The sequence below is a fragment of the Ursus americanus genome, chromosome 1 (assembly GCF_024610735.1).
Source record: "Ursus americanus isolate L20-20 chromosome 1, mUrsAme1.1.p, whole genome shotgun sequence".
In the NCBI taxonomy this organism is placed as follows: Eukaryota; Metazoa; Chordata; class Mammalia; order Carnivora; family Ursidae; genus Ursus; species Ursus americanus.
Genome location: NC_142127.1, coordinates 77,044,586 through 77,069,836, shown reverse-complemented (window position 1 = coordinate 77,069,836; position 25,251 = coordinate 77,044,586). Strand labels below are relative to the sequence as shown.

Genomic DNA, 25,251 nt, shown 5'->3' with positions numbered 1-25,251 from the left:
ACACACACATATATAGGTATACACACAAATATACATGTGATAAAATACAGAGAACAAACTGATGGTTGCCAGAGGGAATGCCTAGATTCTTGGCTTCTAAAAACCATTGGCTACTCAAAGAAACCAGGGCTCTTTGGAGAAATGGCTGATGCCAGCACTGGGATGGGAAAATGCCAGCTGAGCCGGGAGTATCTTCTTCTGCCAGAAAGCAAGGAAGTGCTGCGAGGATGTGGGGGATATGGCAGAAGGATGCCAGACGCAGTGTGGATAGGGCTCCTGCTGGCCAGGGATGGGACAAGGTGAGCATCAAGAGAAGACAATGACAGTAACAAACGTTTACCCACTGAATAAAACAGGAAACCATACAGATAAAAGTGAACAAATAAATACGTTGAAAATTTGACAAGGAACAGAAGATGTAGAAGACGTCAAAGTACCTTCTCATAAGCTCCTTATGAGCTATAAAGAGGAAAAGAGTATTTTAGGTGAAGAAGCTTGACAGACACCACCTTAGTCGAGCGATCGAAATGGACATTATCAGTAATGGAACGGATCAAGGTTGCGGGCCCCCTGACTGGATGCAGGTGAAAACACAGCAGCGCTCTTGTGCGAGTTTTGCCAAAGATCGATAACCTGATTTTAATGATCAAGAAACCTCAGACTGACCCAAATCAAGGGGCATTTTACAAAATGACTGTTTGTAATACTCAAAAGTGACGGCCGTGCAAGTCTAGACTGAGGATCCGCCCAGACTGAAGGACACCACGGAGAATGACAACTAAATACAAGGGCAGATTCGGAGCGTAACTTTCGCTGTAAGAGACATCAGGACACCAGACGAACTGAACACGGCCTGAGCACGAGAAGGCAGCACTGTATCAGGGTTAATCTTCTGATGGTGGTGGTCGTAGCGTGGCTGTGGAGAAAAGAGTGTTCTTGTCTATAGGAAATACACGCTGTTCAGAGGCGAATAGGGCATTAGGCCAGAAACTCAGGAAAAGAAGAGTCCTGCTGTACTTCCAACTTTTGTATAAGCCTGTGGTTGTTTCAATATTTAAAAGGGAAAAAGAAAAAACGAAGAGTGACCGTTCTGAGCCGTGTAATACCTTCAAGACCGTCAAGTCTGCAAGTGCTCGCTATCACTGAGGGACCCATTTCCTTCCCCCAAGAACACACTGTGATGTATTTTCAGTGGCTGAATATCAAACGTTTATTCCTTAGTTTTCTACTACTGCTAAAATCTATTCCATGAGTAGCTCCTCTTAAAACAAGTCTTTATTTCACAGAAATTGTATCTCTTAATAATTCACTCTGAAACGTCCAGTGCTGAGGATGAGGATGCTTGAGAGCACAGTGTGGACAACAGGGCCAGGCGGACCCCACTGGAAGGCTCCACGGCCCACCCCACCACCCCCCCACCCAGCATGCCGCAAACCACCCAGGGAACACTCCGCAGAGCCGACCGGGCTGTCCGAGTCAGCTAGAAACAGAACACCATACTTGATTCAAATTACAAAGGCAGTACTGTACTGTACGCGTCCAGCATCACGCACGCTTACAACATAAGTATGCATGATGGCACATCTGGTATAAGCAGGCCCCTACCAACTTTAAAACGACGAAACAACCCCATTTTACCTAAAGTTACAAATGTTGTTGCACAGACATTGGCTGCTTCAGAAGCATGGGGCATGCGAACAGGAAGTGGAGAAAATAATCCAGCTAAGACTAATCACATATGATGTGTATTTAGGAATCTTTCCAATCAAATTGTATTCAAAGGAAGCCTATCTTGAAGCGCCAGGGTCAGTTTCCAGGCTGAATGCTTCCTAGGAGAGGGAATCATGCTGATGGTCCCTGACACATTTGTGTTTCTTCCCAGACCCTGGAAATACAAATGCAGGCAGACTCACCGTGGTCCCCAGGGTGACTTCTGCCTCTGGGGGCGAGAACAGCTGGTTGTCCTTGGCTCAGGGGAGTTTCTCAACCCTTGGAAATTCCCCCCTGCCCCAGGTCTGGATGGCTGCTCCAGGCTGATGGGACCATTTCATCCTGTCAAACCTAGAGGTCAGCACGGCTATAGTTTGGAAGTGACCTCTACAGAAACTACAGCTTTCTGCTGAATGGTCACTGGCTCTTTCTCCAGGACCATGCTTGACAGGGAAAGATGGTTTTGGGGGTTTTTTGGTTTGCAATTTTAATATGATCTACAGAAACAGCCTGGCTTGTAATTAATAGCACCATGAAAATATAGATAATGGTAGAAAAGAGAATCATACAATAAAGTCCCTCCTGATTCTGGGCAATGTTTTGTTGGTTTTTGTGTTTGGGTTTTTTGTTTTTTGTTTTTTTTACCACTAATGGGGTAGAAACAAGTCAACAAAGTAAATCATTTTAACTGAATTTGGGAAAATAAGATGTCTTTCTGGAGCAAAAATATTCTTATAGGGAGAATATAGGCAAATAATATTCATTAGGCTGTAACTTAATATATATTATATGTGTCTTATTGAGAAGTAGAGGGGGGAAATGTAGACCTAGCTCCCTACTCAGAAGGTCTGTCAAGTGGTCATGTAAAAGTATTTTAAAAAGGAAAATTGAAGGCAGATGAAGGCATCTAAACTCTTAGAGTGGGGCACTGGGGTTCAGAAGTTTGGAAAGAATACTGTGTACTAATGTATTATAATAGTACATTATATGTCGACACCTCAGAAATAAAATAGTTACAATTTTGAAGCATCTCCCTCCAGTATCTCATTAAAAAGGAATGCTCATTCCTGTAGGAAGAAGAGGTAGTCTGTTGGTGAAATGTGGACAGATCCTGGCCCTTGGCTGCCCATTTTCTTTTGCAGATTCAGTACCCTTGGCATCTCTTGAAAATATCTGTAGGTGTGTCGGTTTTAGTGGCTGGTGCATTGCTAGAAGCAGATATGAAGAGAAGGATTCATCCCAACGAGGTCTATTTGTTGAGCTGGGGTTTCTATAAAACTAGTTGCAAGAGGGTATTTTGATAACCCAACAGTACTGAAACAGTGTGTTAAAGTCCCTTTTGAGTGATAGAGTCACCGGTCCGGATTGAACAAAACCCCAGCAGAAGATGTATGCACTCAAATCAAGGCTGACTCTCTGTGGTCCAGGGAACGAGGGAATCTTGCACTTCACGTCAGGGGGTGCTGGCCAGCCCGGTTCATGCCTGGGTGCCACAGAGTTCCAAATTATGAGTCACACCTGTAACAACGTGTAGCATAACATTTTTAAAAGCACTCTATTCCAGTTCCCTTCAACAAGTTTGTCCCTTTCATCTGCCTCTTGTACACACGCACATGCCGCCCAAACTCTTCTTTATGCTTCAAGACTCAGCACCGGTTCCACATTTTCCATGAAGTTTTTCCCAGCCCACTCTTGACTCCTGTAATAGACATTACCTGAACTCTACACTGGACTTGAGTACTTTTGACACGGTCACAGGCTTCCACCCTCTCTGCAAACACATCAGCTTTCCTAATGAATTACAGACTGAAGATGAGGACTGTCTTGAGCCTCCCCCCTCTAGCCAACGCAGAGTACTCAGCACTGTATTATGCATATAATTATCATACAATAAATATTTGACAGAGGTGCTGAGGCATGCTCTGCTTGAAACTGTGTCTGCACAGTGGTTTCAGAATACAGAGGAGAGACCCTACGTACCCTTAGAAGCTTCCACTCTGGCCGTTTCTAGTTATTACACTTGGTAGGTGGGGTGTGAAACTGCCCACCTCTGATTCCAGCCACAGCGGGGTAGACACTTCTGCACATGCTGTCCCTTCTGGCACGATAGCCCCACCATGCATTTCTCTGCTTTCTGTCTCAGGACTTTCTCTGAAGACTTGTGAGGCACTGTTCCAAGCATAGAGCATTGCTCCAGAATGCATGAGGGAAAGCTCATGAGCCCCGCAAGCAACCCCAAGGCATCCTAGTGGGGATGGGAGCCAGTGGATAGATAACCCTACTTGCCATCGTTCAGAAGAACAATTCTGGGAGACATCTGAACACTTCTCAGAGGTTCCGTGGCTTCCAGCTGGGATCTCAGTAACCCAACCTTCATTTGCTTTTCCTCCTTGCCTGCCTCACTCTCCCTGCTCCATCACCCCTTTTTCCTGGGGTCATCTTCCAAATAAACTACTTATACCCAAGTCTCTGTCTCAGGGTCTGCTTTCAGGGATCCGAACTAAAACGGACACATTATTATAAGCACAGAGATGAAAAGAAAAGTTGTTGTTGTCGTTTTCAATAGCAAAACAATGAAACACAAGCCCTTTGCTAGTGACAAAGCTATAGCAGGAAATCTCTAGGGAGCCAAAGGACTCACTGAACGCCCTGGGCATCAATTTCTCTCACCCCAAAAATGAGGAGTTAGCCTGAAGGGGCATTAACTCCCTTCCCATGCTTTAGTTCCATGATTACAGATGTTGTTTGCATCCCATTTATACAAGTCCTTCACCAATGAATGGTGGCAAAAATTCAAGGGCTTCTGTCTCATTACGTCCTTCATCTCATCCCAACCTCAAAGGCACGAGACTTACAAATTTTCCACAAGGGAGGCTTCAAACTTTCTAGATGCTCCTCAGCTTAACAACCCTCGAATTGACAATGTTCACTCTGAATGGAAGAAGTCAAAGGCACACTAACTGGCCTTGTGCAGTCATCCAGACTCTCTGTCCTTGCACCTTCTTTTCATCAGAACAACACCAGCTTCCCTGACAATTCCTCCTCCCCTGGGGAGCACCAGTCCGGTTTTCTCTTCCAAATCTCTGTCCAAAACCCTTGTCCAAATGTTTGTGTATCCCCCACGCCTCACTCAGTAATCTGCACTTCATTGATACCCAATAAATGTTCATCAGGTGACTTAAAGAATTTTTTACCAAGGAAGACTTAGAATCATCCCAGTTTTTAAAATATCAGTTGGAAAACTGCCTCAATACAATAGTGGCTTATGAATCTTTTGCTTGTTTATTTTTAATAGGGGTTTACAGACTTAATGTTTGTTTTCAATGTACTGCAGAAAGTATAAACTTAAAGTGAAAATTCAGAATTTCATGGAAAAATCTAAAATTGGGCCTTAGAGACATGTGCCCTTCCTCTAAAATAAAAAATTAAAATTCCAGACTTAATGTGAGGAACACTCTGCTCTGCCCAAAACCCCAGATGGAGCGGTACCTGTGAATCCGGGTTTTTTGGCTGTGTTCACTGCTGCCATGAACATGTATTCGCTGTTAGGGTCATGCACACTGGATCGATACTTCTGGAAGAAAAGTCAGAAACATGGTTTGTCATCTGCTCTTCCTTATCTCCGTCCCTGGTCTTTTTTTTTTTTTTTTTTTTTTTTTACTGTGTTTTATTCTTGGTTGAAGTGGTATGTGACAAATGTGTTAGGATACGGCTCAGTCTCCCGACTTGTGGCTAAGTAGGAGAACAATATGAAAAGGGCTTTAAATAAAGAGCCTTCTACCGAATTTCCTTCCTCATTTTTGTTTTTATTGTTCTTTCCTCTGTAGATTTAGATCATGGGCCGTATCTCACTATCTTCCTTCTTTCTCTTTCTTTCAAATTCCTTTCTGGCACAGATATACCCACCGTCTGGCCAATGATCACACTATGGATATACTTGGATATTAGCATACTTACGTAATATGCAAATGGCATAAGTTCTTTCGTTGAGAACCTGTATTATGAAAGGCTGAAAAGAATAGCCCCCAGGACAGAGAGATAGTTTTGTCATTGCTGCGTTATCTCCCTACCTTTCCTTGGCGTTCTTTAAAAACAGAATCCTAATAACTTGGGAAGAAGCTGGCCATCTCCTCCGCTACTACTGGCACCTTTTGAGGCTTTCTCACTGATTGTTTAATTGGCAAGTTGAGGGAAACATAAAACTGATTGTTTCATCTTTGCCCTGGCTCTGGAAACTTAAAATCAAATGTGCAGCCCGCATGTAATAATTTTTAGAAATCAGAAGCGTCTGTTTATATGTTTCAGTCTTCGTCCTGCCTTTTTGTGTTTTCTTGGCCCCGATTCCCTTATCTTTTTTGAATAATAACAGTAACAGCTCTCTCTGTAAGCCATCAAATCCTTTTTTAGATGGAAGCAGCTGTAAAATAAATAAGCTGTTCTGCCAAGTTAGTGGTTTAATTAGTAGGCATATCTTGTGGAAAAGAAATCGTCTGTCTGTTAATTGAATTACTCTGGCTAGAGCAATATGTGCTTTGATGAGTAAATAACTACCGATATTCTTCAGTAAGGCAAATGCAAGAAGAAATAGACATCGCTCACCTTTTTTGTAAGCCAACAAAGAAATACGCATCCAAAAATATAGACAACAACAAAAGCTGCACATCCTATGGGTAACCAGAACTTCAGCTGGCAGCAAGTCTGTGATTCTGGGTTGGAAAAGAGACATGTTAAGGGAAAACTGAGAGAATCAAATTTCCTCTTTTGGTGCAGAATCACAGGTTCTTTTACCAAATCTAAAAAAGTGATTTAATCAAATGAAGCTTGGCTTCATTACAATCATGGGATCCAATAAATTGTAAACAACATCATCTCAGTACTACAGCAAGAATTTAAAAGCTAAAACCTAAAAGACTCTATGCACACACGTGTTTACAAAAGAGGTTCATAGGATTTTTTTGGTCTATATTTTTGCAGAAAAGTAAATTAGGAATAGTAGTGGTACAAAACTCTTATTTTCAATCATCTCATTTCATTCCACAAACCAAAGCCTTAAACTTTACGTGAATAGAGGCAATGGCCATTAGGCCATGGATTTGGGTAATTTGTCTTAATTTTTTTCCTGATTTCTAATAGCATATGCATTTTAAAGACAACGTGATCTATTTCTAACATAGCAGTCTATGTGATCAAATTGCATATTACTGATTAATACGAATTTTTATTATTAGTAAGTTATCCCTTGCATACCTTCATAATAAATGATGGCCATCAATTTCATCAAAATTAAATCTACAAAAGATACTTGTTTACTTGTTTTCGTTAGTGAGAAAAGTTGTTAAAACACAAATGTACTCTAAGTCTGAAAGATGAAAACAATGTCTTACCATAAACATTCAAATATTCTCTGCTAATATTCTTTTTTTGAAAAGGAGGAGGATCAAAAATTGACAGTTCGCAGGCGTAGTAGCTGGCATGAGAACTGTCCAAGTTATTCAGAAAAAAGGAGACACCGTCATTGGATAACTGAGACTGACAGGATTTTGGATTCTTGATGGACTCTGTGTTTCCACTTTCCTTTGTCTTAGTGAGATCACACAGTACTTCCGTCCCTTTCCACAACTTCATTTTAAATTGCCAGACAGTATCACTGAATTTGCATAAAATTTGTACACCTCCATCGTGAAACGTGAACATCTCAGACTTGGCAGAATCATTGATTTCTCCTGCATAAAAAAGAAGAAAACAAAGCAAAAGTGACATTTTACGAAGATGTTACTCTGATAATTGTATTTGAATACAAAAGTAATTTCTTCTTTTCATGCAGTCACCTCTACCACACCAAAATGAAAGAATTTCACAACCAAAAGAACATGACGAAAAATAAAACTGTGCCCTTGAAAAAAAGCCTAAACAGAAATTTGCTTGTTATATATGAATATATAATATGTAATATATTAAATAATATATTTACATAATATAATAAGACAGATATGGTGCCTGCCCTTTCATATTAGAGACGGATGGTAAACAAATAAATACATAGTAAACCATCCTAATTAGTGCTAGCAATGGAGTACTGTTCAAATAAAAGTGGTGGGGGTGGGTTCTATTTTTGTTTATAGAATCAAATAATGCCCTTTTGATGTTAAAATTGAAATTGAAGGAAGATTAGCACTTAGTCAAACAAAGGGAGATGTGGGATAAGATTTGGGAAATAATGTAGTTTAGGAAAACATTAAAAAGTGAAAAATAGCTCAGACTAAAAATGAATGATTACATTATACCCTCCTGCCAGAGAGTAAAACAACACATGAATCGTTTTCAAATGATAGAAATATGTCTTCTCTCAACCTGATCCATTGAGAATTGAATCAAGGTCTGATGACAGTAAGGCCCCAGATTTTTGTCTACTTTTTCTTCTTCTTTTTTTTTTTTTCAATAAATTTTAAGCTTATTGGAAGCCAAAGGTGTTTTTGAAAGTTACATAGGGAACACATGGGGAAAAAATGGAAAAGGTTTCAGCCTAGTTGCATATTCTGAGTTACTGGGTTATAAGTTCAAACTGCTCTCTGCTTTCCTTTGTTCTTTTTCTTTAATATAAAAGTTTCTCACTGAAATTGTTTGGGAAAATTATTAGCATGACAGTTTTTTGCTTATGTTTTGAAATCTCTGTCTTTATTCTTGAAAAGAGTATATAACAAATATAATGAATGTTTAAGGAAAAAAAACTTGCCTGCCCTACAGTGAAATAGAAATGCTTTTGTGCATATTTGCCCTTTACATTCTAGATATAAGCTTTATATAGCAAACATATTACTTTGTGTTCTGCTATTGCCATTTAATGGTATAAAATTTCCATTTTTTACATAATATTCTTTTTAATGACTATATATTAGGACATAGTATTAATACATGATTTGTTAAAGCATTCCACTAATGTTGAATATTATGGTTATTTTTAGCATTTTGCTTTTATGACATGTGGCCAAAATGTTCAAACATGGTTATAACACTATGTATTGCCATACTGCTTTCTGAAAGAAGCCCCATTTGTGAGAGGACGAGCATTAGGCAGGTGGATTCATTCATTCATGGATGCTTGCACTAGTTGCCTTGATTTTATTTAAGATTTAGCATAGTTATTTTCCTTAATATCTGTAGGCTTTAATTTATGGCTCTCATATTACAAGGGAAATAGATTTTCTATTTGGGGATTTGATTGGGAAAATCTGTACAAGTGTTCTAGTTTTTCAGTTATGGCAGTCCAGATTCAAACAAATTCCCACACCCAAACAACCAAAAATGCTGAACAAAAGGTCTAAAAATATTGTTAAAAGGCTTAATGAAGTTTCACAAAGAGGAGAAATTCGTAGGTTAAATTTGAAGAACCAGAACACCCAGAGAGATGAGCAGAGCTCAGAAGTTGCTTTTACTCTGAGAGCTTTTACTGTTTTGCCAGGTTCAAGCTTTTGTTTCTATGTCTCAACTCCCAGAGTCTGCAAAGCAAGAAATCTAGAAGAGCCTCTCCTCAATAAGTTGGGATCTCAAAGGGTTCCCTTCCTGGACTCCAGTTAAACCAAAAGAAAACCAGCCCTCATGCAGCTTATAGCTCACCTTCAAATCACTGCAATGGTCCAGAAAACCTAAATCCTTGAATTTTGTTTAAAGTAATTTTGGATTATTATTACCCTTGAGCTTTTGAGAGTAAAAATGCAACTATTCCAGAAAGAAAAGATTTACATCCTAGGCCTCAAATCTTATCTGCAAATAATATTTAAAAACAATGACATGCGGGGAAACAGAACAATAGAAAAACAGACTACAGAAATAACCCCCCCAAAATCATACATTTGAATTATCAGATCCCCAAAATAAACAATTGAGCTTACTGCATTTAAGGCAATAAAAGACAAACTTGTAATAACATCTGCAAAGCACAGGAAACTAAAAAAAAAAAAAAAAAGCAAGCAATTTGAAAAAGAATCAACTAGAACTGGCAAAAAACCGTAGTAACCATGATTAAAAATTCAATGGATAGGTTCAAAGCATATTAGAGCTAAAGAGAGAATTGGTGAACTAGAAAATTAGGTTGGAAAAATCATTTGAAATGCAGTCCTCATCCAGATTTAAGAATCCCAACAAATCACAAGCAAATTTTTTAAATATGCACATCTAGACATATCATAATGAAAGTCCTAAGAGCCTCCATAGAAAAGAGACTGATTCCCTTCAAAGAAGGAACTATTAGGCCAACAGGTGATGTCTCATCATTAACGATAAAAAGTTAAGTGAAAAATAGTAAAGGCATATGTAACGAGAAACTTCAGTAAGTGAAGCATGCATGTTATTTCTTGCACAATGACTAAAAGAATAGAAAAAATCTATAACCTAGAGGGACATCACAAAATGCAGTCTAATGATCTGGGGTAAAGGGAAGGAAGTGTTGGAATCGGGAAGGAAAACGCAGGGGTGGAAAATCTTCTGGGTGACGACGTTTTATTTCTTGAGCTGTGGTGATTATGGGAGTAAGTTAGTATGCCTTATAATGACTCATTAAATTGTACATTTGTGTTCGTTTTTCTGTATAGATGTTTTGTTCTGGAATACAAAATTAAAAACGCAGAAGGAAAATTATGCTTGTTTCATTTTAAAAATAGAGCAAACAATGTAAGCAAAAGGCAAAAAGGAAGACTGATAGCACGAGCATAGTGTAGTCTGCATCAGATTCAAAAGACAGGTGTTTTTGCTTGGGGACTTATTTATCTGAAAGTAAATTATGTTGCATGACTATTGTTCTGATGTTTATGCCTCTATAGTCTGCTGCCAATGATAAAATCAGTGGGTTCGTTCTCAGTTTCTTTAGAAATGTTCAGAGCACATTTCCCAAGGACTTTAGAATGACAGCGAGTAAACCACAAAGAGATCTTGGAGCAAAAGTGACGGTGGCCACCATGTAAACACATAGAGATGCACTGCCTTATGTTTCTGAAGATGTTTTGTCAGCAGCTTCCCTTCTCCGCCGTGCCCACACTATGACCCGTAACCCAACACAAGATGAAATGTAATAGTCAGCAGGCAGAGTGGTGAAAGTACAACGCAGTGATTCCCAAGGAAACGAGAGGAAAATTCTGGTCTTGCCATTAGTCAGTCTGTGACCCTGATACCCTTCTGGACTTCAGCCTCTTCATCTGTGAAACAAAGAAGTAAGACCAAAACATAAAATTCTTTCCAACATTTACTCTCTAGGGATCTAGGATCAAAATCTCTCTCTGTCCCAGCATCTTACTGGGGTATTCCAAGAAGTCAAGAGAAATGAAAATGAATGAGACATTCACATTGCCTGTAAAAGTATTTAGGTAGGGCTAAGAAGACCACCTAAGTTTTTCTTAAGTGATAGTTCCAAGGACGTGAGCCGTTGACATTAAAGGAGTAACTGGGGATTCCAAAGTGTCATTTCTGCTGGACACTGTGACTTGTTCATTTTTTCATATTTAATCTAAAAAATTCCCTGGTGAGGGGTGCCTGGGTGGCTCAGGTGGTTAAGCATCTGCCTTAGGCTCAGATCAGATCCCAGGTCCTGGGATTGAGACCCACGTTGGGCTCCCAGCTCAGCAGGGAATCTGCTCCTCCCTCTCCCTCTGCCCCTCCCCCTGCTCGTGCTCTCTCTCTGTATCTCTCTGTCTCAAATGAATAACAAAATCTGTCTAAAATTTAAAAAAAATAAAAGCTTCCCAGGTGAGCTTTTTTTATGAAATGTAGTGATAAGACACCTGACTTATGTCTTTACATACCCAATGCTTCAGGTTTTCATCTGGAAAACCATTTGACAACTCAAGTCTGCAATTTGAATGTTTTCAATTAAAGGAGTCAGGTATGATATTGAATCAATTACTTCATAATTACCTTGGCACCTGTAGAACAGATATGCTAAAATGCCTAATTACAAACGCTCCTTAGCCTTTGATGACATGTGAAAAAACAGCATCAAAAGGAGATCATCCCTATAACCATGGCTAAAACATTTAGTGGATGGGCCAACAATGTGAGGATAACCTGAATATATTAGTTTCTTATAACCGCAGAAACAGCTAGAATCTTTTCTCCACCCTCCCTGGATGTTCTCCTCTCCAAATCTAACATTCAACCAGGAGTGCTGGTATCCTAGCACCAATTTTGATAGCCAGTGTTTGTTTTGGTTGAGTATCAGATCTGTTTGGTCAGTTCTTCTGCCATACTGGCAGTTAAAAATTGTGAGTATCCCCCTCACCAATCTCTTTCTTCTTGTTCTTTCCTCCTTTCTCTCAGCTTAATTTTTTTTTCACATACCACCTCTTAATATAAAATCATCCTCCATGGGGAGCCTGGTGGTTCAGTCAGTTAAGATTCTACCTTCGGCAGGGTCCTGGGATCAAGCCCCGCTTTGGGTTCCCTGCTTGGCAGGGAGCGTGCTTCTCCGACTCTCCCTCTGCCACTCCCCCTGCTTGTGCACCCATGTTCACGTGCACTCACACTCTCTCTCTCTGTCAAATAAATAAAATCTTAAAAAAAAATCATCCTCCAAAATATTCCTTCTCACAGTCTTTGATATGTTCCTTACCCTCCCTAACATCCCATCTCCATCTCCAGGACCCATAAGTACTCATAGACACTGTCCACATTTCAGAGCCCCATAAACACCTTCTCCTTCACATTTCTTATAACATGATTCAGCTTCCACCCAGCATCATAAATAATCAGACCTGGTAAACTTAGAAATTATACAGCAAGTGTAATTCTTTTATTTAGACTACTGAAGACCCAGACAGGTTAGATTATTTGTCTGAGGTCATACAAATTCTTGGGTGCAGACGATTCTGGCTTCAATCTAAGGTTGAACTAGCAACAACCAAGGGACGTGTGATAGGAGCAGGCAACCACATGAAGCTAGATGCTTCATGACCACTACAGACTGACTCTTACAGGATCCTATTAAAATCTGTCTACAGGAAGAAGGGCTAATTTTCTGCACCTCTGTTTTGTGTCTGATAGAGTCTATCTACTACTCCTGCACCTAAACTTCAAATGCGCCAAACCAGCATCATCTCTCTGTAGGACTACAAGAGGCTCCTAATTTTCGACTCTCACTCCTGCCCATTTACCATTTATTCTCCTCAGGGAAGCCAGAACGATCTTATAACATTCACAGATAGTGTCATCGCCCTGCTTATAAAACATACATCTCACTTAGAATAAAATTCAACTCCTTAGCCTGGTTTCCATGACCCACATGACCTACCTACCTGTCTAACACCATTTTATACCAGTCATTCACTATATTGCAGCTATCCTGCTCTTCTTTCTATTCCTCAAACACAAGCAACTAGTCCCCTGGACTTTGAATTTGTTGGTTTTTCACCCAGGGTGTTCTCTCAGATCTTCACATGACTGCTTCTTAACTTCTTCAGTGACCATTGACCATTCAATCCAAAGTACACCCCTATGTCATTTTCTATCATATTACTGGAGAGAAAGTATTTATCATTGTCTGAAATTATCTGGGTTTTTATTTACTTGTTCATTGTCTGGCTACCCCATTATAACATCAGCTTTAAAATCAGGCACCTTGTTGATCTTATTCATCAGTCCATCCAAAGCACCTACAATAGCACCTAGTCTGTAGTAAGTCATAATAAGTATTTACTGGAAGGATGGATAGATGAACGAATAAATATGTAGATCTCAGTGATGTTATAAATCTGGGGAGATGAATAGAATATATGATGTAAAAACCAAAAGGCTCTTAGAAATGATCCAGTTAGGCCTTTCATTTCATATTTACACTCACCAAGCTAGACTGGGAGCAGAAAAGTGAGTATCTTGCCCAGGATTACACAGCTCATAGCTGGGACATGAACCCATGATTAGCTATGCCATGTTGTCTTTCTTCTGGAAACAAGTACTTGCAAATGTATAATCAAGCAAAATGCATAATCAATCAATCAATCCCCTGAAATGGAATGTCAGATTCTAATAAAAATTCTGTCTGAGCTTCAAAGAAACAGGTTCTTTATCTGTAGATATACACTAGGTTCATAAAGACTTGTTTAGATGATTGACGATTCTCTTGACTATTTTTGTCTAGAGAGGAAAGGACAAGTTTAAGCCTGGTTGATTATTTAGATCCTCCAGAGTGCATACTTCTTAAATCCCCCAATGTATGGCCGCAACAGGGGCCCCTGAACCAATGATTTTTCCAATATATCCAGATGTTTCATAACCACAGCATGTTAGTGACTTGTGATAAAATACCATGCTATATCTTGTAGCATTTAATACATTATTAAAAACACAATAAAAATATGTTCTTTTGAATCTTGGTGATGGGTCTTAAAATCTGAATAATAAGTATTAGTTTTTGTTTTGCTACCATATCTATGTACTTCTTGTGGGTACTCCTAGATTATGAGTACTATGTCTTCTTAATCACATTGACTACCATGTCTAAAGGGTACCACCTTCCCAATAGAGTTTCAAACCTGTTAACTGCTGCTAACTATGATTTTTATAACATTACTCTTGATGTCAGTAGACTAATGTTTTCAAGAGTAAATTCAGAGTCTTTATATTAGGTGATTTCTTGAGGTTTTCGAATTGTTTAAGGGACATAAAGAATATTCGTATCCCCAGGGTAAGGGCAGCATGGGGGCTGTTAAAAAACAAAACAAAACAAAACAAAATTGGAAGGAAAGATCATTCACCTGAGAATTGTACTGTGGCTCAGAAGAGCTTATTTGTAAATTGGTTCTTTTAATATCTAAACTATTCCATTTCTTCAGTGTAAGGTGGTCTTGCTAGAATCCATCCTGCCAGGACACTTTATAAGCAGTTGTTTATAAAGATTGAAAATCTTTTGGCAAAAACATGTTAGAAAACCCACACAATTGCCGAGGGTGTGAGACTAATCAGCAGTTTGACTTCACTCTCCTTAGCTCAGACTTCTAGCCACAAACCTCCACAAAGGTCTCAGAGTGATAGAAAGATAAGATCTCCTGAGTTTGCAATTATTAATAGTGCTTATTAAACATATTTTCTGTAATCAAACAATAACCTTTAGCTTAGCACAGCACGTGAATGTGACATAAAAGGTGAAGTTCTAAAAATTGCAATGTTTATTTAGGTTTTGTTACATTTGATCTTTCGCTAAGAAATTTTGGCTTTTAAAAAAATCTGCATTTACCACTTTTTTTCACCTTTCATAAAAGCGTTGTCATTTCTTATAAGTCTACTGGCTTAAACTTAGATTTTTATACATGCATCATTTCTATACTTACATTACTATTCAAAGGCATCCATATTCTAAAGAAGTGATTAAAGTCAGTAGGGAGGGTAGGCACAATAAGCCCAATCTGATCTAAGTTGTTTTTTTTTATTTTAAGATTTTATTTATTTATTTACTTGAGAGAGAGAGAGAAAGCACAAAAGAGGTAAGGGCCAGAGGGAGAAGCAGACTCCCCGCTCAGCAGGGAGCCAGATTGTGGACTTGATCCTGGGGCTCTGGGATCATGACCTGAGCCAAAGGCAGCCACTTCACCAGCTGAGCCACCCAGGTGCCCAATCTGATCTAAATTCTGAACATTTGTAGAAAAGAAAGACAAAAATGCGAAGGAGAAAATAAAAAAGCCAAAAGAGCACACACACACACACACACACACACACACACACACACACACACACTAAATGTGTGAACTGTTTTTACTCGCCAAGAAACTTTAGAGGGGGAATAAAACAATCCTTCTTGCTCTAAGATATGCATCTTATTATATAATAAAAAAAATGGAAGATTGATTTTCTTCTAGTGAAAACTTTCTTTGTGAAAATGGAAGAATGCCAAATAGGTTATAAAACTCTGTAGCAATATTCATGAAGTAGTTAATTTGCAAATAAGTTACTTTGTTAGTTAATTCATTGTCATTGATTTGAAACTGTCCCACCAGGGAAATCACAGGAGATTAAATGAACCCAAGTCTCTTCCACAGAAAGGGAAGGAGAAAGAATTTTATTGGCACCCAAGAATATCCATATTATTTCCCATCCCTCACCAGCTGTGTAAAGCCCTTTGGGCACATAGACAAGGCACTGGCTGGGTGAACTTGTTACATTTAAGGCTCCAGCTCTCATCTCTACTCCAGTAACCCACACCTTTATCTCAGCCACCCCTTCTCTTGGCTCCCATGCCTTATTTCCAATTTCCTTTAACATCTCTATCTGGTTTCTTCTGATGAGCAAGAGTAGCATTTCCGACCTAAACTCAATATTCACTCCCAAACTCAAACCTCGTCATTTAAGGGAGTCACTGGTCTGACCCTTCTGCCTAACTCCCGATCCAGTTGGCCACCAAGTCCGGTTGACTCTAGCTCAAAGATATCTCTTGAATTCAGGTGCTTTTCTCTATTCCTATTGTCAATTTGGGACCTTTTTGTGTCTTCCCTCATCTGTGGAAGCTTTGACTGACCTTCTCAAGAGCATTCTTTCCCTTTCAAGTCCATCCTCCATGCTATTCCCAAAATTTTATTTCTAAAAAGCATTTCACTCCCCAGCTTAAAGTCCCTATTAGATTGTGGCTTATGAGGTAAAAAAATCAATTGTCTTAGCATGACACAAACTTCTTTTACCATCTGGGGACCATATATGTTCAAGCCACACTAAACTTTTTGGCCATTCTTCTCACGTCCTTAAACTATTCCCATAAATTAGAATATCCCAGTGCTTTTTTATCTTCCTAGAGACCCCCATTCATTTTTTCTCCATTCATTCTTTAAGAACCATTTTTAATTGGTCCCTGAGACCTCAAAGACTCCTATCTCTATACTCTCAACAACACTTAGTTTACACCAATATATTTATAATGCATATCAGTTTAGACCATAATTATTTTGTCTGTCTTCCTCATTTAAACATGAGCTTCACAAGGATAAGTACTATAGTGTGGTCACCTAAATCATCCCAGGACCTGGAACATATTAGAAGCTCAATGAGATAAATGAATGCATAGAAAAACATGGGGGTTGAGCATGGTTGGCAAATGTCCCGCAATGGACCAAGGAGAAGGATGAGAAAAGCAGGGCAAGAGCCTCTGTTAATTGAATATTAGAGAGCACTTATTTCCCAGTCGAAAGACAAAGATTCAAAGTGAATAATGTTCAGCCAATTCTCTGAATTCTCTCTAATAGGTATGGAAGTTAAATCAATATTTAAGCTTTCAAAAGCTTCCAAATAATAACAACAACCTGTAAGCCTTGAGAACTTCTCATGCATTGAATACTGTGTTAAATGCATTACATGAAACTTATGATTTGATGTTAATAACAGCCTTTTGTATCAGATTTTCTATTTTGGGGAAACTGAGGCTTGAATAACTGCCCCAAGGTTATTGAGCCAATATGTGGTGGAACCATAATATGAACCTAGACAATCTGAGACCAGAATCCACATTCTAAAGGAGTCTTTTAGTCTAATCTAGTCCAACCCCCTAACTTTAAAGAAGCTAAAGCACAGATGCCAAAAACACTTGGTTAAAAAAAAAAAAAGAAAGAAAGCAAAAAAGAAAAGAAAAGAAAAAGAAAAAAGAAGCAGCTTTTAACATTAAATTTGACTGGGGAGTTATGTTCAGGTATTTCTTTTCCTTCTGGATGTATTAGGTATATTAATGTCCCAAGCACTCAAAGTATTATTTCCATTGATGCAACATATGTATACTGCGATTTTAAAAGTTATCATACACCAAAAATACATAAAATAATTTCTGAGATATGAAATTACTTTGCACTGAACACACTCATTTCTCTAGACATCCTCATTCATCAACCAACATGTGTTGAGCTGCCCTGGGTATTTGAACCTGCAGCAAAGTCTAGTTCCTTGCTCTGACCAGGTCTAACTTCTTAATGATTATTCTGAAACTTATCTGCCTGTAGACATGTAAAAATATGGATTCACACACACAAACCATCATCATCATTCAGTAAGTACAAACAGGGACTACTGTGAGATTTTTGCTTTAGACCTAGATCATACAAAATAAACACAACTTTAGTTAGAGTGCAAGAGACGTTTTGTTTATTGTTTTCCATGAATGGATTTTTTTTTTTTTTTTTGGCATTGAGTCCTAAGAAAATAGAAATGTTGGCTGCAAAAAGTTTGATTTCTCAAATTTAAAGCAGTTACATTTAAATGATCTTCAATTGCTTATGGAAGGCACCATGCCTATGTCCACATGGCTCAGACAAACAAAAGGTTCTATCAGATCTAGTCGTTGACAGAACCAAAATTCTTGAGTCTGTCATCCTCCTTACAACTTGATTTTTCTTAGCTTTTCCTCAAGCAAAGTAGAAACAGGCATGGATACTTTAGAGGTGACCCAGAGGAGGCCCATATCCCCAACATTTGACTCTCTTTACATTTGCAAATCTGGGTCTGTTTTGATCAACCTTACATGCTAAACCAATGAAAAAAAAAAAAAACCACGTTTTGGCTAACTGTTTTCATTTGTGTTATCTATTTTCTACGTACTTAACTTCCACTTTTCAAAATATAGTTTTGAATTTTCATAAGAAGGTTTCAAATGCCAAAGGTCTTATTTTACGTAGGATGACCAAAAAGTGCGATTTGATAGACTTGATGTATTGGAACAGCACTAGCTCAGAGATGCCTTTTATGGAGTAAATGTGACCCTTTCTCTGAGTATTGAAGGCAAGAGATGATTTTTATTTTTTGATTTACGAAGTTTAATAAATCCTTTTACATATAAAATTCATATCCTTAAGACAGAAAGGTAGCATAAGTTGTGGGTTTTGCACAGTTTCCAAATGTGAATACAGAGGCAATTTTTTTTTTAAGTCAAACAAGTCTATGTACCTTACAGTGAGCAAAACTAAGATGAGAATTAGGTCCTCTCTACATACCTACATTCTGTTTCTACCAAGAAATAGGAATATGCTGCTAGCAATTTAAAAACTATAATATTCCATTTCACCTGAGGGAGTTGCTATTAAAAATGGCAAGTTATGAAAGCCATTGTGTTCACTAATGATGAAAAAACAAGGCACTCAAGATCTTACATGAGAATAATAGGTATTCCTAGAAAGATGAGAAAAAGACAAAGAAAACTATATGATCAAACAACTACGGAGAGAATAATATCCGTGAAATTTGAAAAACAAAATCAAAATAAACAAAAAACTCCTCAAGTCTACAGATTTATTTTTTATTTTTTTTTTAAGATTTTTAAATTTATTTATGTGACAGAGAGACAGCCAGCGAGAGAGGGAACACAAGCAGGGGGAGCGGGAGAGGAAGAAGCAGGCTCCCAGCGGAGGAGCCTGATGTGGGACTCGATCCCGGAACGCCGGAATCACGCCCTGAGCCGAAGGCAGACGCTTAACGACTGCACTACCCAGGCGCCCCAAGTCTACAGATTTAAAAGTCTCACCCAGTCCCAAGCAATGCTCATGAAAATCCTCACAGAGCTAGGTGTATCCTGGTGGAATTCCTGAATTCCGATATTGAAATAAATAGCTTAGAAGATTCTAGAGAATTTTTTTTAGGTTACTTACAAAAGAACAAGAATCCTAGAAGCCAGCAGACAGTGGAGGGGGACCCACAAACCATTAAGAGAAAAGACTTCAGTCCAGGAATCCTATTCCCAGAAAAGATAGTAGTCACCCATCAAAGTAAAAGAAAGACTTCTTTAGCCGTGCTGGAATTCATAGAGTCCAGGGTATCTGAAGAAAATAATGGAAGTCTTCTGATCACTGTATCAGAACAGAGATCACGAGACGAGAGCAGAAGGCAAGAGTGATGCTGTCACTGAAAAATGGCAAAGGAAGCGTAAAGAAGGGATTCTTAAAACAGAAGAGAAATACTGTAAGAGGAAACTAGCAATGATCTGCAATTATTATTTCAACAAAGCCCAAGACTGGGGTGGGGGTGCATTAACAGGGCAGCATGAAGAGTGGGACAGGAAGAACGTTCACAACTTCTCAGGTCAGTGGGGAGTGTGGGGTCAGCACATCAGGCAAGGCCATTGTCATTATTTATTTTAAGCCAATAGTAAATAAATAGACATTCAAGATGCTCCAAACATAATGACTTACTCAGTTAAGAGCTGTGGTCAACCTTCCAAATTATAGAGCTGAAGAGGGAAGTTAAAAGAATCCAACAAAAATAAAAAAGAAGATAACGATAGCAAAGGAAAATAAATAGAAATAAGCATAACCATGAAGGCATAAAACCAAGTACAGGCTTATCATGCTGAATGGGAATGGCCTGAATTCATCTATGGCAGGGAAGGGGTGGGAATGTTAACAATTTGGATTTTTAAAAATCAACATGAATGCTTGAAGGGAGTTGTGGGAGGAGCTGAAGGTCCACTCAGATCAGCAGACTTCTCTCTGAGCTCTGGGGAGGAGCTGATCTCCAGACACCAAAGGGCTGTCCTGAGATGATGGAATTCCGGAATCATGCATTGGATGACTGGGAAACAAAAGCAAGGCTCAAAACGAACCTGATGGTTAATCCTCCCAGCTTCCTCCCGGAACACATCATGAGACAGGCACATTTATTAAGCACCATCTGACTTCCGTCAGTCCCACTCATGCGCAGCCTCCACACTGCTTTCATAGTGGTCTTTCTAAAATCAGAATTCACAAGGTCACCCTCATGCTTCTCATTGCCCAGAAGGTGTAGAAAGAGGGTCTTCTAAACACAGGTAGAGGTTCACATTTTTTCCAGATCCTTTTATAAAGAGAAGCTTCCTTTGTTCCAGGATCATTAAAAGAAGATGCCTTTGTTAAATTTTACACTGAGAACAATAGTTAAGAAATCACGAAGATTTCCAACCTATTAACTCACCAACCAAATGCAACACTAATGAGAATTTCTCCCCTTTTAAGATTAGGTTATATCTCTTGCTACTTCAACACAATGTGGAAAGAATGTGAATACTGGAGTCAGATACATTTGTGTTCTAATCTTGGTTCTGCCATGAATTACTATGTAACAAATCACTTAGCCTTTCCTGGTCTGAGATTCTTTAAACATCCACTGAAGGTAAGAATACTTTACCTTTTTGTGGGATGAGAAAGCCGACTTTGTTGGGAGAGTTAAAAATATACCAAAGGAAAAGACCTGCAAATTCTTGGTGTAGGCTCTGAAGAATGGATAGGTACTAGATAAATGCGTCACGATGGTATTTTGAACATAGAAACGGTTAGCAATTTACGGTCTCCATTTAGTCACTCATGCCTCAAACCAAAAACTGGCTTGTCACATGGCATAGTTTTCTGTGTGGTGAGAATGAACATTGGTTTTATTCCACTAAGAGCCTAAGATGAGTATCATTCTAGAAGCACAATGTCTTTATCAGCTTAGTCTAGTAACTTGAAATAATTCTAGCTAGGTTGGATCTATCCTTCTACAGAAAAAACACAATTGTTAATTCAAATCTCAAGCTGATACTAAGCAGACTATCAACGACCGTAAGTGCCCAAATGGGCTTAGTGTATTGGGATACGTTTTAGCAGTACAAACCCTTCAATGACTTGTACCAATGTTCTTGGAGGAAAATTCAAAATCCTTTACATGACCCATATAGTCTGATGGTCTCTGGCCTCTGCTTTTCTTTCCAGTATCATCTTGTACCATTCCAAACCCTTCTCCTTCCGCGCTCACACACATACACCTTCTTCCAGTCCCCTGACCTTACTTCATTTCCTCCTGCCACAGGTCCTTTGCACTTCCTCTTCTCCTGATGTGGAATCTTATTCCCCCCTCACACCATCCTCCCCATTTATTCCTGCTTATACTTCAAATCTTAATTTAAGTGTCGTTGCCCCAGGAAAGACTTTGATGAATACCACTCCCTATCCCCACCCCCATACGTACCCAGGCTAGAAGGTTGGTTACATTCTCTGAGATCTGCCTGTAATTATCATTAATTCATGGGCTTATTTGATTAATGTCTCTCTCCCACCCATTCAGTTAGCTTCCAGAGAGCGGGGACTGATGTGGTTTTGTTCATCATTGTACACACAGCAGCTAGCTCTGTGCCTCCTGCACGGCACGTGCCTGGTGCTGTGTGAATGAGCGGCTAAGCGAACGCGTGAATCAATGAATATCAATTCCAAAGCTATTCGTTTGTCGTTCATGCTGCTAAAAGGTTTTACTGGGTTGTAGACAAGGCATAAACAAGCAAGTAGCCCCTCCAGGCTGAGTTTGGAACTTGTCAAGTAGACTCTAATTGTTCACTCTTCATTCGTCTTTACTTAAGAGCATTTGAATCACCTCGAACTACCACCAAATGAAACATTTGACCAATCTGCTTTTGCTTTTTAATTCTTTGGAGAGAAATGTAAACTCTATTTCTTTGTACCACTGCAAAATTTATGTCTAGGTAAGATTATACCTACTAGATTTCTGCTTTCAATTTTAGTGTTAATAGAACTTTCCAATTTAATACAATTTCACTTTGCTTTTGCCAGCCTCAAGAGCATGGCTCAGAGTGAAAGATAAAAGTAATACAAAAATGTACCAAGTAAGAAGCAGCAGAAACATGTTATTTAGTTTAGTTGCAGGTCACAATATTTAAATCGTTTAAATAGTCTGATAAATACCATATAAGAGAGAGAACCGAGGACTGCAGAATGGTGGTTTGCTTTTCTTTCATGTCTCCAGGGGCTAGGGAGGCTTTCTACAGCACCCACTACTCCCTGGCCTTGTAGACGGACCCTGACACTTCGTGTCAAAAAAACCTGGGTGGCAGCCTGGACATTTCTGACTACAGATCATCCAGATAAGATTAAAATCAAAATCCTTTTTTCAAAGCCCCTCCATTTTATTTTCTCCTTCAAAAAGAATTGCCGGTGCAGATGCCAGGACTATTTTGCTTCCATTCAGCTGACACGAGTCATTTTGCCTTTCATCATTCTCGGAGAACAGCAAGCCACGCTTCTACTGTCTCCACTAACAGGTAACTCCAAGCAGGTCCATTTAAAATTTTAACGGTCTGATGAAAGATTTCTTCATCATCTTAAAAAAACACAGTATCAAAGGAAGCAGCACAAACTCCACGCCGTCGGCTGTGCCGCAGCGACAAACACCCTGAGCCAGGGGCTTGGGCTCTTCCGCAATTGTTCCTACTTCCAAAAACAAAAATAAGAACAAAAACAACATGAAACACAGAAAAACAAACAAACAAAAAGCCCTTCTACTGGGTACCTGGTTTTTCTACCCTTGGTTTTTCTTAACGTTCACTTGAATAATAACTTAATAAGAATTCATCGATAGGCCGCTTACCTGTTAGGGCTTCAACTTGAAAGCAGAAGAGAAGGAAATACCAGAGGTCTGACTTCATGTTTGCCAGAAACAGATGCAATCCTCTTCAGCAGTCAAAGCTGACAGCGAATTCATGTTCTCGAGTGTTTTCTATTTGCTGGAAAGGAAGTGGGTTTCGGGAGGGTTTATGTAGTATCACTCCATCAGGGCCGGGAGGTGTCTCACTTGATGTCAGTGGCTATAGGAGAGGCCTTACTGCTTGGGGGGGGGGGTTCAGCTGAATCCACTGGATTGCTGATAATTTTGAAAATAGAGGGAAACTTTACCCTCCTTCTGGTTCCAATAAAACAAGAGAAAGAGATGATGCCTATTTTCAGAACTACCCTACTCTACTGAATCAATAGTTACTGGGGATAACAGGACCTAAAAACAGCCACATGATAAATAACATATTTTTTGATAACTTTCTATCTTCTGCTATTTGCTCCAGAGATAGAAAACCTTTGAAACAGGACAAGAAATAAAGGGAATTATTACAGAAATTGAAATGAAGATCTATCTGGAAAAAGAGTGACATAGGAATCAGAGAAATAGTTACATCACATTCACTGTAGATTGTAATTCTCCAAATGGTGGAGTCTATTTTAATTCGACTGAAACTCTGTCCTGCATGTTATAGCAGAGTCTATGGCCTCAGATGAAAACAAGAAAGCTGAAAAGCCTGCCCCTGGTCTCTCCATCTCTGCAGGGAGATAGAACAGATGATAACAACAACAGTAATAATATAAATAAGTAGACTTGTATGTACATAAATGTTTATATGGAATATTCATCTTTATGTAAAACATGCATAAAACTAAATGTAAAATAATACATACTTAATATGTATAAAATAGAATAAAATAAAGCTAATATTATATTAATCTGGATTATTTGTGTAGATGTATTTATGTTATGTTTTATACATGTGTTGATTCATTTAATTCTCCTAACCATTCTGTGAGATGGGGACTACTAATCTTCCATTTTACAGATGAGAAAAACTGAGGCATAGAGTTGTAAAGTACTGGCACAAATCAAAAAGCAAGTGGCAGTGCTAGGATTTGGAGAGTCTGGCTCCAGAGTCCTCACTCTTCACCAAAGCGTGTAGAGCCCTCAAGCCAACCATCCAGAGGTCTGAACCAACTTCCAAGATGCTGGATCCAGGTTGGGTTTCTAGGGAATAACAGGGCAAGACCAACTGTCTGCAGAGGAGACATCCAGTGAGAAGCTGAAATCAGGAGGTCAGGGCAACCAAGGTTTCAGTCCAATGTCTGGGCTCTGAAGCAGAATCCAGGTTTGGGGCTCTAGAAGAGCAATTAGGGACACTGCACCAGAGCCAAAGTTTCCACAGGGAAGACCAGAAGCTGATCCTGCAGTGATTTCACTAAGTCTCTGAGGTTTCCCCAGGGACCTTTTTTTAGGGCTCCTAGGCCTCAGTAGTGGGTGTGAAAGAAACTGTTTGAGGTGTTGAGCTAGCCTGAGCAGGAAATACGGGTCACCAAGACCCCTGGGAACCCATTATCCTGGTTTCCTTCCTTTCCCTTCCAATGTGTTCCCTGGCAGCGTTGAGAGGACATGCCTCCAGACCCATGGTCATTGTACTGGAGTCCTTTTCCAGCAGAAAGGAGGCAGTGGAGAATAACAGACTCTTTCTAACCTTGCTGTGGCCTACTACTGGAGCTAAGTCTGGGAAGCTCTTACTTCATCTGCTAAAAGCTACCACAAATTCTAGAGCTCAGCTGTGGTTCCGCAGAGGACAGTAGGGCAGGCATCTAATAATGCACATTCATGGAGCACATACCACGTGCCAAACCCTGTGGTTCACAGGAATGATCTCGTTTCGCGCTCACAACTACTCTGCGACAGAGCTCTCGTTATGATGCCCATTGCACAGTGAGAAAACTGAGAGTTAAAGAGATTGTAATAATTAGTCCAAACTCAAACAGCCAATAAGTAATGGAATCAGGTCAAACCCAGACAATTAAACCAAATTCCATGGGGCACCTGGGTGGCTCAGCCTGTTAAGCAGCCAACTCTGGATTTCAGCTCAGGTCATGACGTCGGGGTCCTGGGATGGAGCCCTGCGTTGGGCTCCCCGCTCTCTCCCTCTCTCTACCCCTCCCCCAGCTCACTCTCTCTCTCTAAAATAATAAATAAAAATATCTTAAAAAAAAAGAAAAGCAGCTGAAT

The 25,251-nt window shown here is 39.4% G+C and overlaps 1 protein-coding gene across 1 annotated transcript; it reads right to left on the bottom strand.

Moving 5' to 3' along the window:
• Window positions 1-1,433: 1,433 nt before the first annotated feature.
• On the bottom strand, window positions 1,434-23,165 carry ICOS (inducible T cell costimulator). The gene is made up of 5 exons (XM_045806552.2): window positions 23,041-23,165; window positions 7,095-7,433; window positions 6,310-6,416; window positions 5,200-5,284; window positions 1,434-3,228 (listed from the first exon to the last, which is right to left on the bottom strand). Exons 1-5 carry the CDS (start codon window positions 23,096-23,098, stop codon window positions 3,188-3,190), a joined length of 630 nt encoding a protein of 209 aa, XP_045662508.1. The 5' UTR covers window positions 23,099-23,165; the 3' UTR covers window positions 1,434-3,187.
• Window positions 23,166-25,251: the final 2,086 nt, after the last annotated feature.

Bases quoted from the DNA above. Each gene is read 5' to 3' on its own strand.
- ICOS (XM_045806552.2), bottom strand. From the start codon at position 23,098: ATGAAGTCAGACCTCTGGTATTTCCTTCTCTTCTGCTTTCAAGTTGAA. The intron at 7,434-23,040 runs GTAAGCGGCCTA...TTTTTTATGCAG, and splicing joins TCAAGTTGAAGCCCTAACAG to GAGAAATCAATGATTCTGCC. The intron at 3,229-5,199 runs GTACCGCTCCAT...ACGTTGTTACAG, and splicing joins CAAAAAACCCGGATTCACAG to GTGTGACTCATAATTTGGAA.